At 44.5% G+C, this 17,772-nt stretch overlaps 1 protein-coding gene across 3 annotated transcripts in view; it reads left to right on the top strand.

Moving 5' to 3' along the window:
• LOC106821486 (transmembrane protein 131-like) overlaps nt 1-17,772 on the top strand; it is a 54,673-nt gene that overhangs the window by 2,395 nt on the left and 34,506 nt on the right. For all 3 annotated transcript variants that reach the window (XM_014826314.1, XM_014826313.1, XM_014826315.1), the window contains exons 3-4: nt 3,041-3,233; nt 3,678-3,911. In XM_014826314.1, coding sequence (XP_014681800.1) covers nt 3,041-3,233; nt 3,678-3,911 — 427 coding nt within the window. The remainder of the gene's footprint in view (nt 1-3,040; nt 3,234-3,677; nt 3,912-17,772) is intronic.

Genomic DNA, 17,772 nt, shown 5'->3' with positions numbered 1-17,772 from the left:
AAGAGGACTATTCACTATGATTTACGAGTTCATTGTGGTGCAGTCCTGAGTGCCTTTACAAAGGACATGCACATGCACTATCTTTGATGGCTTGTGTGTAACAAATGGGTAAATGACGCTGTCGTCAGACGCAGTCTTTTTCACAAGATTCTCGTGATGAAATTGTGTAGTCCGGCATGGATATGAGCCTTTGGCGAACATTTCTGATAAGTTATAGGAAAATCCTGGTTGATATCACTGTTTTGTTTCCAGTGATTTATTGAGTAGTAGGCTCGTGTCCTACGTCGGTTGTTGTGATCTGTGTATTCTATGTCCCATACTTGGCAATCCCGCAGTAACTAGTGTTTAATATAGTGACTTTTGCAATTCCTTTATTCCACGGGTTGTGGGTGTGACGGTGTGTCGTGTGTCTGTGTATGGTTCGTGTGTCGTGTGGTTGCTTATGTATGTGTGTATGTGTAGTGTATTGTCCATGTCTATGTGTTGGTGTGTGTGTGTGTGGTGTGTGTGTGTGGGTGTGTGTGCGTACGCGGAAACAGTGGGCGTTCTCGCTGTTGGCGTGAGGGCTCGCTAGGAGTTGTTGTGCGTTTGTACGTCAGTAACATCAGAGAAGCATCGCCGATAATTTATATCATAGCTATTTTTTGCAACAAGTGTCGTCGTTTATAACAATAATAATAATGATGAGATAACTAATAATAATAATGCGTTTTAAAGGGTCGGGTGGTTTGCGTGTGTTGGCCTCATTGTACGCGGCGTGGTTTTGCGTGCGGCTTTGTGCATTCTGTGTGTGATTGTGTGTGCGTGCGTGCATGAGGGCATGTCATGGTATGGGGAATATTTCTTACAGGATGGTAATTGAACACATTCCTTTTACAAATTTTCAAGTCGATAATTTTGTTGCTTGGGTTTATTTTAATTATTATATCCATCATATATTATTGTTATAAACGACGACACCTTGCAAAAAAAAAATAATGAATAGTAATCTGCGATCTTGCCATGTTGCAGAACCTCCCAGCACAAAGATACAGCCCATGTTTCGGTGCCAGCGAACGATAAGCTCTGGCGCACACGGGCGAATCTTCCGTCTAACGTTAACTCTGTCTCCGTTAACGAGCATTCAACTGCGAGGGCCTATGGCTTCAAAGGTGCTCACTGCGCAGCCTTTGAGTCTGCTGCCTTGAACGAAGACGCAGCATCACTATAATGACGTATAGCGTGAGTAACAAATGTTCGAAACGTTCAACAATGCACGATCGCAGGAGTTCACCTTCAGCGGGTTCGACTCCTTCGTTCCGGAGAACCAGTTTCGATGTAGAAATCACGCCGACAAACGTAATGACTGTATGTTCTACGTTAAATCTTGCCTTGCAAACTTTTCAGCGAATGAATCATTCGACGGAGTTTCGAAGCACAGAATTAATGTAGACGTCGTAAGTACCGTTATTTACGAGATACCTGCCGATGCGTCTAAAGCATACAAGATGGCGCGGGGCGATCGCGTGAGTAATTTCACGGCCTCCGTAATGATGCCGTGAAGCAGTTTCGCTGCGATGTTCACGGTAGACATAAGCACGGGTGACGATAACGACATAATACATAAATAATCAATTCTACGATAAGCATCAAGATGCAACGCACGACGCACGCACGCACAGACGTAAATGAGTCGTGTTTTCTTCCTCCTCTCCGCGGTTCACGTAATTGTCCGGAGCGTTTTACATGTCCGGGCGCCAGCGCTGCTGCATTTGCGCACGAGTCCCGCGATCCCACTGAACACGACTATCATCGCAACCCTTCCCGCGCCATGATCGCGAAGTGCGCCGGATGCTGCGCGCACCACCCTGGAGCCGGATCCCTACTACTCGCTCGTTAGCTTTCATGAGCGTCTCGTGCATTGTTCTGCCGTCCTCGCGCGCGTCGTATTCGAGTACGGACAGGTAAATGCGATTGTGCGCCGCGCCAGTTTCTGGCTGAGATGTCTTTTGTGTTTCTTTTGTTCTTCACGAATGTCTCCGCGCCATGTTTCAAATTAGACTAGGTATGATGGATGTGCGCCGGCCCGTTGTAGATGTGAGTATACATTCTCTTATAGACCCAATGAATAGTCTGGTTTTTATACATTATAATCTTGAAGGATTAGTTCTATGAATTCCACGTGAGTAGTTCTACGGTCCGTATGTGACTGAGGATTTTAAGCTGAATGAGTGCTTTCAGTGTCAAAGTGCTATGTACAGATAGTAGGTAGAGTAAAAAAATATATGCAAATTAGACAGTGTCATTTTAATGTTATCCATTATGCTCCAGTTTGTTTATGCTTGTTTTTAACTTCAGCCCCATGGACTCAGCGAATCAGTCATGGAGGGGCTGTATATATGCACAAAATTAATATATATATATATATGTGTGTGTGTGTGTATGTGTATTTACATATATATGTATAATACACTGTCCAATGAAAGCTGTTTGTTGTGTAGGTAGGTCTAGACCCTCTCAAATATATAACACCGCCGTTTTGTCTTTTCAGATCATTTTCAAAGAGTTTAGTTGTAACCAGCGCAACACAGTGGTAGAACTGAAGGGAGTAGAGAAGGGTAGTGGCATTCAACTTACGCGACAACACAACACAGAGCTTATAGACACAGATCCTGTGAGTGCACCTTAATGTCGGCCTAATTATATCGCTTCTCGCAGTAATGTTAGGACTAAGTGTATTATTTCTGGCATTGAAAGGTTGATATATTTGTGCTTATCATGAATTAATATAATCTCATTTAATGTCTAATATATGGTGGATAACATCAGGTATTTGAGAAGGCAAGCAAACATGGGAAGAGAGAGAGAGAGAGAGAGAGAGAGAGAGAGAGAGAGAGAGAGAGAGAGAGAGAGAGAGATATTGAACACATTCCTTTACAATTTTCATCGAAATTATTGTTGTTGGGTTTATTATTATTATTAGTATCATCATTATTATTATTGTTATAAACGACGACACTTACGAAAAAATATGATAGTAATTGCGATCTTGACGTTGCAGAAACTCTCAGTCACAAGATAACGCCCATGTTTCCGGTGCAGCGCAAGATAACTCTGCGCAACACGGGCGAACTTCCGCTCTACGTTAACTCTGTCTCCGTTAACGAGCATCACTGCGAGGGCTATGGCTTCAAGGTGCTCAACTGCGCAGCGTTTGAGCTGCTGCCTAACAAGACGCAGCACATGACGATAGCGTGAGTAACTAACTGTTCAACGTTCACATGACGATCGCAGGAGTTCACGTTCACGTTCGACTCTTCGTTCCGCGAACAGTTTCGATGTAGACACGCGCACAACGTATGAGCTGTATGTCTACGTTAAATCTGCATTGAAACTTTTCACGGAATGATCATTCGAAGTTTCGAAGCAGATTTAATGTAGACGTCGTAAGTACGGTTATTTACGATGATACATGCATGCAGTTCTACATGCCGATCGCGTGAGTAACTTCACGCGCTCGGCATGTTCCGTGAACAGTTTCGATGCGGATTTCACGTAGACATAAGCACGGGTGACGATAACACATAATAATAAATAATATTTAGGTAATATTTACGATAAGCACAATGATGCACGCACGCGCGCACGCACGCACGCACAGACGTAACGAGCTGTGTTGTTGTTCTTTCTCCTCACAGGTTCACTCCGGACTTTACGATGTCGCGCGTCCAGCGCTGCCTGCAGTTTGCGACGAGTCTCGGCGATCCACTGAACACGACTATCATCGCAACCCTTCCCGCTGCCATGATCGCGAAGTGCGCGGGCATGCTGCCGCGCCCACCCTGGGAGCCGATCCTCTACTACTCGCTCGTTAGCTTCATGAGCGTTCTCTTGTTCTGCGTCCTCGCCGCGTCGTATTTCGAGTCGGACAGGTAATGCGATGTGCGCCGGCCAGTTTCGCGAATGTTCTTTTGTTCTTCACGAATGTTCTCTCCGCGCCATGTTTCAAATTAGACAGGTAATGATGATGTGCGCCGGCCAGTTTCGCGAATGTTCTTTTGTTTTGCATTTTCGCCACGCCACGTTTAAAAATTAGACTGGGTAATGATGCGTGCGAGGCGCTTTCGAGTAGGTTCTCTCAATTCCATGCTATCGCTGCTTTGCATTTCGAATTGGACGGGTAATGAAGGGTGTTTGTAATTTGGACAGACTGGCAGCATTAGGAAAGAAATCAGTGATGTGCCATAATTAATTGTGATAAGAAATAATATTAATAAGGATAAAATAATAATCATAATAATTAATAAAACGGATGTGGCGCCTGCTTAAAAAGACAAATGCCTGTGCATGTTCTTTGTTGGGTGTGTATGCTCGTGGTTTAGACGTTGCAAACTGAGTAAAGCTAGGTTTACACTATCAACTTTCATGTTGTGAATGGTGTTGGGTGGTGTGAATGGTGTTGGGTGTGTTAATGGTGTGTCGGTGGTGTTATGAATGGTTGGTGCGTGTATGAATGGTGTTGTATGGTCGTGTATGAATGGTGGTGTGGGTATGAATGGTATGGCGTGCCGTGTATGAATGCGTGTGTGGTGGTGTATGAATGGTTGTGAGTGTGTATGAATGTGTGTGGGTGTGTATGAATGTGTAGTGAGGTGCTGTGTATGAATGTGTGTGTGGTTGGTGTATGAATGGTGTAGGCGGTGGTGTATGAATGGTGTGCGTGGCTATGCCAATGGTGTGGGTGTGTATGAATGGTTTCCGTGGGTGTGTATGAATTGCGTGGTTGGTCCGTGAATGGTGTGTGGGTGCGTATGAATGGTGTGGGTGTGTATGAATGTCGTTGTGGTGCCGTTATGAAATGGTGTTGGCGGTGTCATGAATGGTGTGTCGGATGTTTGCAATGGTGTGTGGATGGTGTATGAATGGGTGTGGGTGGTATGGAATGGTGTGGTGGTATGTGTATGAATGGTGGTGGTCGTTATGAATTGGTGTGGTGGTGTATGAATGGTGTATGAAGGATTGTGGTGTGTAAGAAGGTTGGTGGTGATATGAAATGGTGTTGTGGGTTGGTGGTATGAATTGGTTGCGGTGTGTAATGAAATGTGTGGGGTGGTGTATGAATGGTGTGTGGGGGTGTAGTGAATGCGTGTGCTGCGGTGTGCTATGAATGGTGTGTGGCGTGAGTATGTAATGGTTGTGGAGGTGTATGAATGCGGTTGCGGTGGGTATGAAATGTGTTGGGGCTGAGTATGAATGGTGTGGGGTGGTTTATGAATGGTGTGCCGAGTGATGTATGAATGTGCTGTGTGGATTGTGTATGAAATGGATGTGTGCGGTTGGTGTATGAATGGTTGTGGTGTTATGAATGAGTGTGGGTGTGTATGAATCGTCGGGTAGTATGAATGGGTGTGTGCGTGCTGTGGGTGTGTGTGGGCTGATGTGTGGGTGGTGTGTTGGTGGTTATGAATAGGGTGGTGGCTGTATGAATCGTGTGTGGGTGGTTATGAATGGTGTTGGGTGATGTCAGAATGGTGTGTGGGTGTGCTTGTGGCGTCGTGTATGAATGGTGGGCGGGGTGGCGTATGAATGTGTTGGGTGTGTATGAATGGTGTGGCGTGTATGAATGGTGTGGGTATGTGATGAATGGTGTGTGGATGCGTGTATGAATGCTGGTGGGTCCGTGTGTGTTCTGGGTGTGTATGAAATGGGTGCTGTGATGGCTGTATGAATGGCGTGTGGGGTCGGGTATGCGAACTTGTGTGCATGGTGTATGATGGTGTGGGTGCGTGTTGATGAATGCGTGCGCTTGTGGTGGGTATGGAATGGTTTTATGAATGGTGTTTGGGTGGTTATCAAATGTGTGTGCGGTGCCGTGATCGAATGGTGTGTGGGTCGTTATGAATGGTGTGTGGCGTGTGTATGAATGCCTGTTGGTGCGTTATGAATGGTGTGTGGGTGTGTATGAAATGGTGTGGGTGGCGTATGCAAGGTGCCTGTGTGATTATGAATGCGTGTGTGTCTCGATGTGTCATGAATGGTGTCGTGGGTGTGTATGAAATGGTGTGTGTGATGTATGAATGGTGTGTGGTGATTCTGTGTAATGAATGGTGTGTGGTGATGTATGAATGGTTTTGGATGTGTCATGAATGTGGTGTGGTGTATGAATGGTGTGTGGTTTGTTATGATATTGGTGTGGTGGGGTGGTGTATGAATGCCGTGTTGTGGCTATGTAGAATGCGTGCGTGGGGTTGGGGTGTGTGTCGTGGTGTATGAATGGTGTGTGTGTGTGATGAATGGTGTGTGGTGTGTGTTATGAATGGTTGTGGTGGGTGGTCTATGAATGGTGGGTGATGTATGAATCCGGTGTGGTGAGGTGTGGGGTGATGAATGTTGTGCTCGTGGTTATGAATGGTTGGTGAGTAGTCATGAATGTGTGTGTGGGTAGAATGGTGTGTGCTGATGTAGAATGGTGTCGCTGGAGGTGTATGAATGAGTGTGTGGGTGGTGTAATGATGTGTGGGTGGTTATGAATGGTGTGTGGGCGTGTATGAATGGTGTGTGGGTGGTGTATGAATGTGTGTGGGTGCGTGTATGAATGCGTTGTGGTGTTTATGAAGGGTTGTGGATGGATTATGAATAGTGTGTGTGTGGTGTGGTGGTCTATGAATTTGTGGCTCGTGGTGTATGAATGGTGTCTGTGGTGGTCCTGATGGAAGATGGTGTCGTGGTGGTGTATGAATGGGTATGGTATGTATGCATATGGTGTGTGGTGCGTGTGATGAATGTGTGGGCGTGTGTATGAATGGTGTGTCGTGGTGTGTGAATGTGTCGTGGGTGCGTGTATGAATGTGTGTGGGTGGTCCTGTCATGAATGGTGTGTGGTGCCCGGCTGCTGGGTATGAATGTGTATGAATGTGTTGGCGTGGTGAGAATGTGTGGTGCGTGTATGAATGGTGCTGTGGGTTGTTATGAATGGTGTGTGAGGTTTGTGGTGGTGTCATGAATGGGTGTTAGGTGGTGTATGAATGGCTCTCGCTGTGTGGGTGCGTGTATAATGTGGTGGGTCGCGTGATGTAATGGGTGTGGCTGGTGTATGAATGGTGTGTGGGGTGTATGAATGTGCTGTGGGACTGCGTGTATGCAATGGCGTGTGGCTGCTGTGTATGAATTGGTGTGTGGTGCGTGTATGAATCGTGTATGAATGGTGTTGTGCGTGCTTATGAATGGTTGTGCGTGGTGATAATTGTGTGTGTTGGTGCGGTGGTAGGTATAATGGATCTGGGTGTTATGAAATGGGTGTGGTGGTGTATAATGCGTGGCTGTGGGTGGTATGAATGGTGTCGTGGTGTGTATGGAATACGTGTGTGGTGTGTATGAATGGCGTGTGGCTCGTTCATGAATGGCTTGTGGTGTTATGAATGGTGTATGAAGTGTGGTGCGGTGGTGTATGAATGGTGTGGGGGTGGTGTGTGGTGGTGTATAATGGTTGTGAGGTGCGTGTATGAATGGTGTCGTGCAGTGGTTATGAATGTGTTGTGGGTGTGGTGTGTATGAATGTGTGGTGGTGTATGAATGGTGGTGGTGGTGTATAACTGGTGGTGGTGTATGAATGGTGGGCGCAAACTCCACTTTAGGCACCTTATTATCACGAAGTGATGCCACAAGATTTCTGTGTAGCTATCAACTGATGCACAACTTCCGTATATCAAGCGAATTCATTGCAAAACCTAACCCTAACCTTAACCCTAAGTCATAAAGTATAACCTTACTCCTTAGTAACAACGAAGTGTGTTAGGGTTAGGTAGGTTGGGCTTAGGTTAGTTAGGATTTTAGGCTTTTGCCATCATTCCTTGATATAACAGAAATTCTTGCCATCAATGATGATACACAGAAATCTGTGCCATCACTTCGTCATACCTAACGGTGCCTAAAGTGGATTTGCCACCTGAATGGTGCGTGATGTATAATGGTGTGTGCGTCGTTGGGGTGGTATGCAATGTTGTGGTGGTGCTAGAATGGGTGTGGGTGCGTGTATGAATGGTGTGTGGCGTGTGTATCGAATGGGTGGTGCGTGCTTATGAATCGTGTGTGGATTGATGAATGGTGTGTGCGTGGTGTTATGAATGGTGTGTGGTGGTGTATGAAATGCGTGGTGTGTGTTTTAAATGGTGTGGGTGTAGAATGGTGTGTGGGTGGTGTGATGCAATGTGTTGGGTGGTGTTTGACATGTGTCTGGATGTTTATATAGTGTGTGGTGTGTATAATAGGTTACATGGAATGGTATATGGTGATATACGTTCTGTATAAGTAGGTGAAATTAACGGATCCGAGTCAAATACTCCCTGATTTACTGTCGACTCCTGATTTGACATATGCAGGAGTCCGTGGACTCCCTGAATAATTCTGCCATAGAAACTAGTTCATTCGCGAGCACGCCATCGCCGGAATTACTGTTATTTTCAGCTAATGTCAAAAAAATGTTGCAGACACGTGCAACTGCATGAATCTTAAAATCGTTATTTTTAATATTTTAATTTTGAACCTCAACTGCGGACTCCCTCATTGTGTTGCGACTCCCTCTTTTTGAGGCTAGTTGTCAAAAGTTCATGTCTACCCCTGTAAGTGACAGCCAAATGAGATTCGCTCTCAATCTAACTTCAGCAGAAGGCACACGCCATAGCGCCGGTGATAACTTCAGTAACAAATGAATCTGAAATAAGTACTAGCTGACAAGCCGTCGATGCAATGTGACGCTGAGAGCTGAAATATTTCAGTTGGAAAGATCTACTTTATCCGAAGCAGGATTGTGAGAACAGCTATGAGTGCCTATGTAGGATTGCGACACACCACACAGTTATGCTATTACCTGACGCAGAGTATGTAGGATCTCTGCTCACGTACTGAGCTCCTAGTCACTGCCCAATAAGATTCGCAAACCACCACCATCATCCAACACTGTCGTTACAGAACCAGTCATCGCGGTTGTCTAAATTCTCGTTAAATTTAATAAATTACACAATCTTTGTGTGCTCGTTCTCGCAAGATTCTCGTTAGGTAATTCAATAATTACGCCAATCTTCGCATGCAGTTATCAAAAGCAACAGCTAACAATATTTTAACTAGAATAACTCGCATAGATACGTTTGTTTGATTACAAGAGCATGTTTGAACGGTGAACGAAAATGCCATTTCAGACTGCCCAGAAGATGCCAAAACATAACAGAAAGAATACAGAACAGATACATATATAAATCAGAATGCAGAGAATAATTACAGCTTACAGATACAAATAAAATGATACAGAATGAATACAGAACAGATACAGATATAAAATCAAATCAGGAGAATAGTACAATACAGGAGCAGAACAAAAAGATACAGGAATAATACAGAACAATACAGATATAAAATACATACATCGTAACGCCACGCACGTCGTCACATCACATAAATGTTTGTTAGCATATGAGAACTTGTTAACGCGTGACGAAAGCAACGCATGTTGTAGAGCATAAACAGTCGTATACTATCTGTGTGCTTCTCTCACGCCGTCTGCAGGAGGGAACTGCAGCAGTGGTCAGCCTCGCCCTCCGTCGGACGTCGACGCAAACAAACGGTTCTCACAACAAGTTGCGGTCACCGGATGGCCAACGGCCTCGATCGGTACAACACGTGAGTTCGCATCGATCTGGTTGCCTGTATGATAGTAGCGTACAACGACGAGTTTACAAATATCAATTGACAATTCACTTGCAGCGAAACGACACGTATATAACGAATGCTGTCACGTTTGCTATCTAATTATAACTTTTTTTGCCTGCTGTGCTTCCTGATCTGTTTAACACTGACTGGAGGCTGTCCTGAGAATGCTGTTGTTGTCCCCCCTCATTGCAGCATAACAGTAAACATTGAATATATATAATTATATGTAAACGAAATCGCTGTCACGTTATTGCATTCTAATTATAATACTGTTTGTCGCGTTGCTTCTTGATCTGTTTACACCCATCTGAGAGTCTTTCTGACGAATCGCTGTTGCTTCATTTCTCAGCATTAATCGTACACATTGAATATTTATTATAATATATGTAAACGATATGCTGATCACCTTCATAATCTAGTTGTAACTGGTGTGCTACTGTACTTCATCTTCATCTGTTAACACTTCGTTTTCTCACTCGTGATGCTGCGTCTGACGAATGTTGTCTGCATCTTTTTTCAGCGTTAACGTAACTCTGCAGCTGGACACGAGCTTTGTGAAGGAGTTTCTACTTCGAGCCGCAGCAAATCTCATTCTGGCCGAGTCTAGTCAACACAACCTGGCTGCAGGTTCCCGCTAACTCAAGTCGGTAACACGTCGCTGAGTGTCTTCAATGTTATCGAATGGCAAACGAAATTGCATCCATCTAACTCGATATTCAAATAAAGTTTTCTTATTTTTCCATAATTGAACACAGCGATGTTGGTAGGCACTAAGAGAAGTAGTCCATTAACTGTGCAATTGTAGATTCAAATTATTTGTATAATTAAACACAGATGTGGTAGCACTAATTAAGACAGAGAAGTAGTTCCATAAAGGTGCACTTGTAGATTCAAATAAATTTATGAAATTGAACACAGGATGTAGATAGGAACTAAGAGAAGTAGTTTTATTAAAGGTCCAATTTAGATATTCTACAACATTGACTAGGCTCGTTCACCAGGTGCATTTGCACATAGACTCGGAGACCACAGGCACTTGAGCGTTTTCAATAAAATATAATGCTAAATATATACGAAATCTATTTACTACCAAAGTCTTAATGTTTCTCTACTCTCCTTCACCTAGTATATTGCCGACAAAGCCGTGCTGCAAATGCTCCAATCGACAGCAAACCACACGCGCCACCGAAGCCACGCTGCTACGCTGCTGCGCCGCTGCCTGCCTCTATGCACACTTACACAACAAATATAGAGCAGGTAGGAAAGCGCAGATGCCAAAATTCGCTCGACGCTCGCTTGATTTCACACGTTTACAACACAAATATTCAACCATTCTACTCCATCTTTGTTTTTATTTGAAGCCATGTTTCACTTGTTATAACAACATATCTGTCTGTGTTCTAACCGAGCTGTGTCACGCGAAATCACACGAAGCCTGACGAAATTCTCGCTTCGCTCCCATGCGCATTCATGTAAATGGCTGCAAGTACAGGCTATAGCGGCGCACTGCATTTGGGAAACTACCACGCTGCTTCCAACTCCCGTACGAGCCTCGGTCAAAGCCGCCAGTGGAGCGTTGCAATAATGTGGCGCAAAAATGAGGTCACGAAAAGCGCCGGCAGGTGTTTCCTGATTCTGACAGCCATTTACATAAACTGCGCAACGGAGCGAACGTGAGAATCTCGTCAGGCTTTGTGTGATTTCGCTGACACAAGCTTGTTCACGAACACAGGCAGTATGTTGTGTATAACAAGTTGAACACTGGCCTTCAAATGAAACAAAGGTGGAGTAGAATGGTTGAATATTTGTTTTGTAAACGTTGAAATCAACGAGCATGTCGAGCGAATTTGGCATCTCATTTCCTACCTCTTATATTTGTGTAAGTTTGCATAGGCGTGCAGCGTGCAGCAGCGTGCATTCGGTGGGCGTGTGTTTGCTGTCGTTGGAGCATTTGCAGCACGGCTTGTCGGCAATAATACTAGGTGAAGGAGAGTAGAGAAACATTAGGACTGTAGTAAATAGATTTCGTATTTATTTAGCATTATATTTGTATTGAAACGCTCCAAGTGCCTGTGTGGGAGACAGGCATATGCAGGCGCGCACATGCACACATACATGCACGCACACGCACACGCGCCACATGGACGCACATGCACACGCACCACACACACACAGACACAACACACACACACACACACATACATGGACTGATTATAGACTATTCCACTCGTTTATTGCTGAACAAACACAGTTTTTGTCGAGTTATGTTTGAGTGGCCAAGCGTTCCTACCAAAACATTTTCGTTTTTTTTTGGAGTGAGATGACTTTCCACTGGCAAGTGTAGGTAATATAAATGTTGGTGCACCTAAGAAATATTCTTATGACCTATATCTTCTAACTAACAGGTACTTTTAAAGTTACAGAGACTCGCCTGAAGGTCATAACATGTTATTTCTGTTTATCTAAAAAGGTTTTTTACGCAAGGCTCAATACATGTTATAGAAATGAGTTAAGATGACATTACTGACAGAAGACAAACCTGCGTTAAAATTTTGATCAATTTTTGAATATTATGACTATATATCAAGGCACGGTGTTTTGATTACGCTAGGTTTTGTCATTTACGTTGGAGAACTCGCGGCTCACCCACTGATAGTGCAAGTCACTGACTCTGCCGTACTCGCCTAGTCCGCCAGCTTACTGGTACACTCAGCAAAACGTAAGCAGGGATATATACTTGCTTTATGAACTCTTGCATTTTATTGCTCTACCATTTCTAGTAGAAATGTCTTGTATGCACGACTTTAGTGAACCAGGGTTTTTGCAATTCAATAGTGATTCACCTATCCCTCCCCCCCCCCCCCCGTTTTCATGCCCCACGCTCTTAAAATTCCAATTTGCTTTCACTTTACAGATTTTAGTTTATTATTTACATTTACTATAATTTCGTCTAGGTAATTCTTATTATTCTTGAAATAATTTTCCTCAAGCTGAAGCTCAAAATGCATTGCCGAACGAACCCCAGACCCCCCCCCCCCTCTCTTCACCCTTGGCTGGATGAATATGGCTTTTAGCAGCACATGTTTGGTTATCCATGTGAATAGTGTTCTCCTGGACTTGCTGTTGAACAGTAGCAGCATTAAAGTTTGCAGTGTCTCTGACAAAGGCATGCACATCGCTCTGTTGATATGTGTAATGACAGTGAGGCAAATGAATGTGTTTTCCCGAGCTTTTAGTTTGTTCTGCACTCGACTAGTGCCTCTGCCTACAATATCCTCGCTACATTGCATGCCGAATGTTAATGCCTGAAACTCTACTCGCTCTACTACTTGCGCATTTCTATACAATTTCAGGGTACTGAGCTGGCTTCCAGACTACACAGAACTAGAGCAAGAAGACACAGATCTTTTCACTGTAGAGCTGGCTAGCAAAAAGTATATATATTGGAAGGCCTTGCTCCGACGTTGCGGACAGTTGACGTTTGGATAAGTTCCCGATTAAATTTCTTCCTGCCTGTACACATCCTGATGCTCAGCGGCAGTTGAGGCTATGTGTAACAAGAAGCTAAATATAACAAGGAGAGGAACGGATTGGCTGTGCGCTTTTCGCCTCAAGAGCTGCCATCTATGACATAATCAGCTGAAACGGCTGTGCGAACGAACCCAGAGACAATAGAACACTAATCTGTTCTAGGGTCTCTGCCGAACCCAAATTTGGGCCAATATGGCGGCGCTTCCTCTCCTTGTTATATTTAGCTCCTTGGTGTGTAGGTGATGGTAAGAATGTGAGAAGACGACGACAAAAGACACATGCGTGCACGCGTTTGTGTGTGTGCGTGCGTGCGTGCGTGCGTGCGTGTGTATGTGCGTGTGTAGTGCGTGCATATACGTGGGTGCATATACGTGCGTACGTGCGTGCGTGCGTGCGTGCGAGCGGGCGTGTGTGACGGTTGATACTAACCCTCTCCTCCTCCTCTCCCGGCAGCCTAGCGTGCGATCGTCGCTGGAGCGTCAGAGGAAGCAGATTCGCGAGGCCTACCGCGTGACGCCTCGTAACGACACTCGCTTATACGTGGCTGCGTGCGTGCATATACGTGCGTGCGTGCGTGTGTGACGGTTGATACTAACCTCTTCCTCCCTCTCCTCCTCTCCGGCCAGCTAGCGTGCGATCGTCGCTGGAGCGCCAGAGGAAGCAATTCGCGAGCCTACCGCTGACGCCTCGCTAACGACACGCTCGCTTATACGTGCGTGCGTGCGTGTGTGACGGTTGATACTAACCCTCTCCTCCTCCTCCTCCTCTCCCGGCAGCCTACGCGGCTGCGATCGTCGCTGGAGCGTCAGAGGAAGCAGATTCGCGAGGCCTACCGCGTGACGCCTCGTAACGACACACTCGCTTATACGTGGCTGCGTGCGGCATATACGTGCGGGTGTGTGTCTGACGGTTATACTAACCTCTCCTCCTCCTTCCCGGCAGCCTAGCGTGCGATCGTCGCTGGAGGCGGGCAGAGGAAGCAGATTCGCCGAGCCTACCCGTGAGCCTCGTAACGACATGCTCGCTTATACGTGGCTGCGTGCTGGCATATACGCGGCGTGCCGTGTGTGACGGTTGTACTAACCTCTCCTCCTCCTCCTCCTCTCCCGGCAGCCTAGCGTGCGATCGTCGCTGGAGCGGCAGAGGAAGCAGATTCGCGAGGCCTACCGCGTGACGCCTCGTAACGACACGCTCGCCACTCTGCTGAAGCCAGGAGCCAGGCAGCATGTTGCCGTCGGCTTCTCTCCACGAGATCTACAGATGAGGACGTCTCTAGTTATTATCAGGTATAGCAGAGTGGGGGGAAGAAGGGAAGAGGTTTAGGGAGGGGGAGGGGAAGAGAGAGAGAGAGGGGGGAGAGGTGGTAGAGAGTGTGGGAGGGGAAAAGGGAGAGGTGGTAGAGAGGAGGAGGGGAAGAGGAGAGATAGGGGAGAGTGGTAGGCAGGGGGAGACAGGGAGGGAGTGAGAAGAGAGGGGGAGAAAGGTGGTAGGGAGGGGGAAGAGAGAGAGATGGGGGGGGAGGTGTAGAGATTGGAGGACGGAAGAAGGAAAGTGGTAGAGACGGGAGGAGGGGAAGAGGAGAGAGAGGGGGGAAATAGAGGACGAGGAGAGAGAGAATGTGGAAACAGAGGACAGCGGATAGAGAACGGTGTACAACGATTGTTTAATGTAGGTGTTTGATGTCAACTTTGTTTTAATGTCATTTGACCTCGTAGTTAGTGATATATCTCACATGTACATTGTTATATTCGCTCATAATATTGTTCAGTCGTTTGTGATATTAATGTGCTGCGCCTTTGATCATTTATGTAAAAAGCGCAATATAAATAAATATAATAATAATAATAATAATAATAATAACGATTGGCAGCGCCTCCTGGGGTCGAATTTTATTTTTTCATAGTGAGACAAGTATCACCTCCAGATTAAAGAGTAATATTAGGGTGTGAAACAACATGGTATATCTCCGTGGAGTATGCAAAGTTACAAGCTGCAGTTACAGTCAGGGCATGGCTCACTTCTAACGTCATTGTTCGTGGTCACTGAGGAATAACTTGACGCGTACTAGACGTCGTGATACTAGAGGGGCAGGGCGGCCGAGGAGAACTCAAGTAGCTCCCACCACCATCAAGTTCGACATAAAGGAGAAGGCCTCCAGGACTGTTGATAGTAAGTCGTTCAACACTATTAACTTATATATAATCATCATTAATAACTAATTATTAATCATACTACGTTTCAACACTACATACTAACTTATAATAATCATAATTAATAACTTATTAATTAATTAATTAATTAATTATTTTAATGAATTAAAATCAGAATTAATGATAACTTATCTACTCACATGGAGAGACATTACTAATCTATAATAATCATAATTAATAACTTTTTAATAAGAGACTATTCACTATGATTGTACGAGTCATTGTGGTGCTTCCTAGCTCCTCTACAAAGGCATGCACATCACTATCTTGATGCTGTGTGTAACAAATAGAGGAAACTTACGCTGCTCTCAGAGCATCTTTTTCACATTCTCTGATGGATTGTTAGTCGGTGGATATGAGCTTTGGCGAACATTTCTGATAATTATAGAAATCCTGTTGATATCACTGTTTTTGTTACACAGTATTTAGTTGCGTAGTATGGCTCATGTCTACGTCGTTTGTTGTGATCTGTGTATTTCTATGTTCCATACTGCAATCCCGCATTAATAGTGTTTTTATAGTGATCTTTTGCAATTCTTTATTCCACGGTGTGTGGGTGTGCGTGTGTGTGTGTTGTGTATGTTCGTGTGTGTGTGTGTTATGTATGTGTGTATGTGTATGTATGTCCATGTCTATGTGTTGTGTGTGTGTGTGTGTGTTGTGTGTGGTGTGCGCGTGCGTGTGTGTGTTACGTGTGTGCGCGTGCGTGTGTGTGTTGTGTGTGGGTATGTACGCGCGTGTTTGCGTGCGTGTCTTGTGCATGTCTGTGTGTGATTGTGTGTGCGTGCATGAGGGCATGTCATGGTATGGGGAATATTTCTTAACAGGATGGAATTTAGACAGAGCGATAGAGAGACATATGGATAAATCTGTGATTTGTGCATAAGTCCATGCAGTTTTTTAAATCATTTGATTTCATGATGAGATGAATCATTACTGCCTTGTATTTACAGCTGGTGTTGAAGCCTGGCCATTTTGCAGTGTTTAGTGTCAACCTCAATGCGCCAATCACAGAGGGAACATTTTCAGCAGAAATCATAATACATACTCAGTATGAGGTACGTATAGTGAAGATTAAAAAAAAAATTTCCCGTGAATGTTTCTTCTGTGTTAAACTGACTATTCACAACACTAGTATTCTAAGTTATATAGTAGTATTCTGAGTCTAGCATATAGCTATACTCTATATAGCACTATAGCACTAACTATATATATAGCATATAGCATATAGCTATATATATAGCACTAACTATATAGATAATAGCTATTCTGCAGAATTCTAGAGGCTGGCCTGTCATCGTGATTCCAGCTGTGGTCAATTATGACTGGGCTGTGACTAACACACATTTCCTTGGCAGCTCGTTTGTTGCTAATTCAATTCAGTTCAATTCAATTTTTCTTTATTTACACTTATGAATTAAATTTTGGAGGTAACATATTAGTTAAACAAATTAGTAGTTAATGCTGATAAAACTAAAACAAATTAGACAAGTGATGGAGGGTGAAATGACAATTCAGTCTTCCAGTCAGCCACTCCAGTAGATTACGAAATAACAACATGGTGACAAAAATACAAGATAAGTAATATTATATAATATGTGAAACAAGTTGTGCTAAGTTGTTGGTGCTGCCTCTTCAACAAGATGTGCTCGTTTTCCCATCATACGGCTTCTATTAATTAGCCTTTCATCGAACTGGTAACGATCTCACGTGCTTTAATCTCGCCTTTGTGTTTGTCTTCTAGATAATAAAGTTTCCGATGGGTCTTCATACAGCCGATGGCAGTTTAACACCTGTACCAGAGAAGCTGATCTTTGAAGACACGTTTCCTGTAAGTTCCTCCTAACAAGGCCTTAAAGTGATTACGTCACCGTAAATAGTAAAAATAAAAAATATATTTCAAAGGTTCATGGCATCATAACCTGCCATCCATCCTGGGGGATGTGGTTTGTGTAACACTGTCGCTTTACCGCACACACAGGGGAAAATCTCAGTGCAGCATCTGGTGATGCACAGCTCGTTCACTCACAACATGGAGGTGAAGAATGTGTTTCCCGTGCGAGACAACGGCATGTTTCACTATCAGCGTCACCAGGAGAATTTCCGTAACCAGGAAAACTCCCGTCAGCAGGAGAATTCAGACAGCGTCACGCTGTTACACAATCACAACAATCAGGTAACATGCGCTGTAATCATGTGTGAATGGTGTGTGGGTGGTGTGTGAATGGTGTGTGTGCGGTAAAGCGACAGTGTTACACAAACCACATCCCCCAGGATGGATGGCAGGTTATGATGCCATGAACCTTTGAAATATATTTTTTATTTTTACTATTTACGGTGACGTAGTCAC

This window comes from Priapulus caudatus, unplaced genomic scaffold (genome assembly GCF_000485595.1).
Source record: "Priapulus caudatus unplaced genomic scaffold, Priapulus_caudatus-5.0.1 Scaffold75, whole genome shotgun sequence".
Classification (NCBI taxonomy): domain Eukaryota; kingdom Metazoa; phylum Priapulida; class Priapulimorpha; order Priapulimorphida; family Priapulidae; genus Priapulus; species Priapulus caudatus.
The sequence above is the reverse complement of the archived record's forward strand: the minus strand, read 5'-3'. Positions and strand labels throughout refer to the sequence as shown.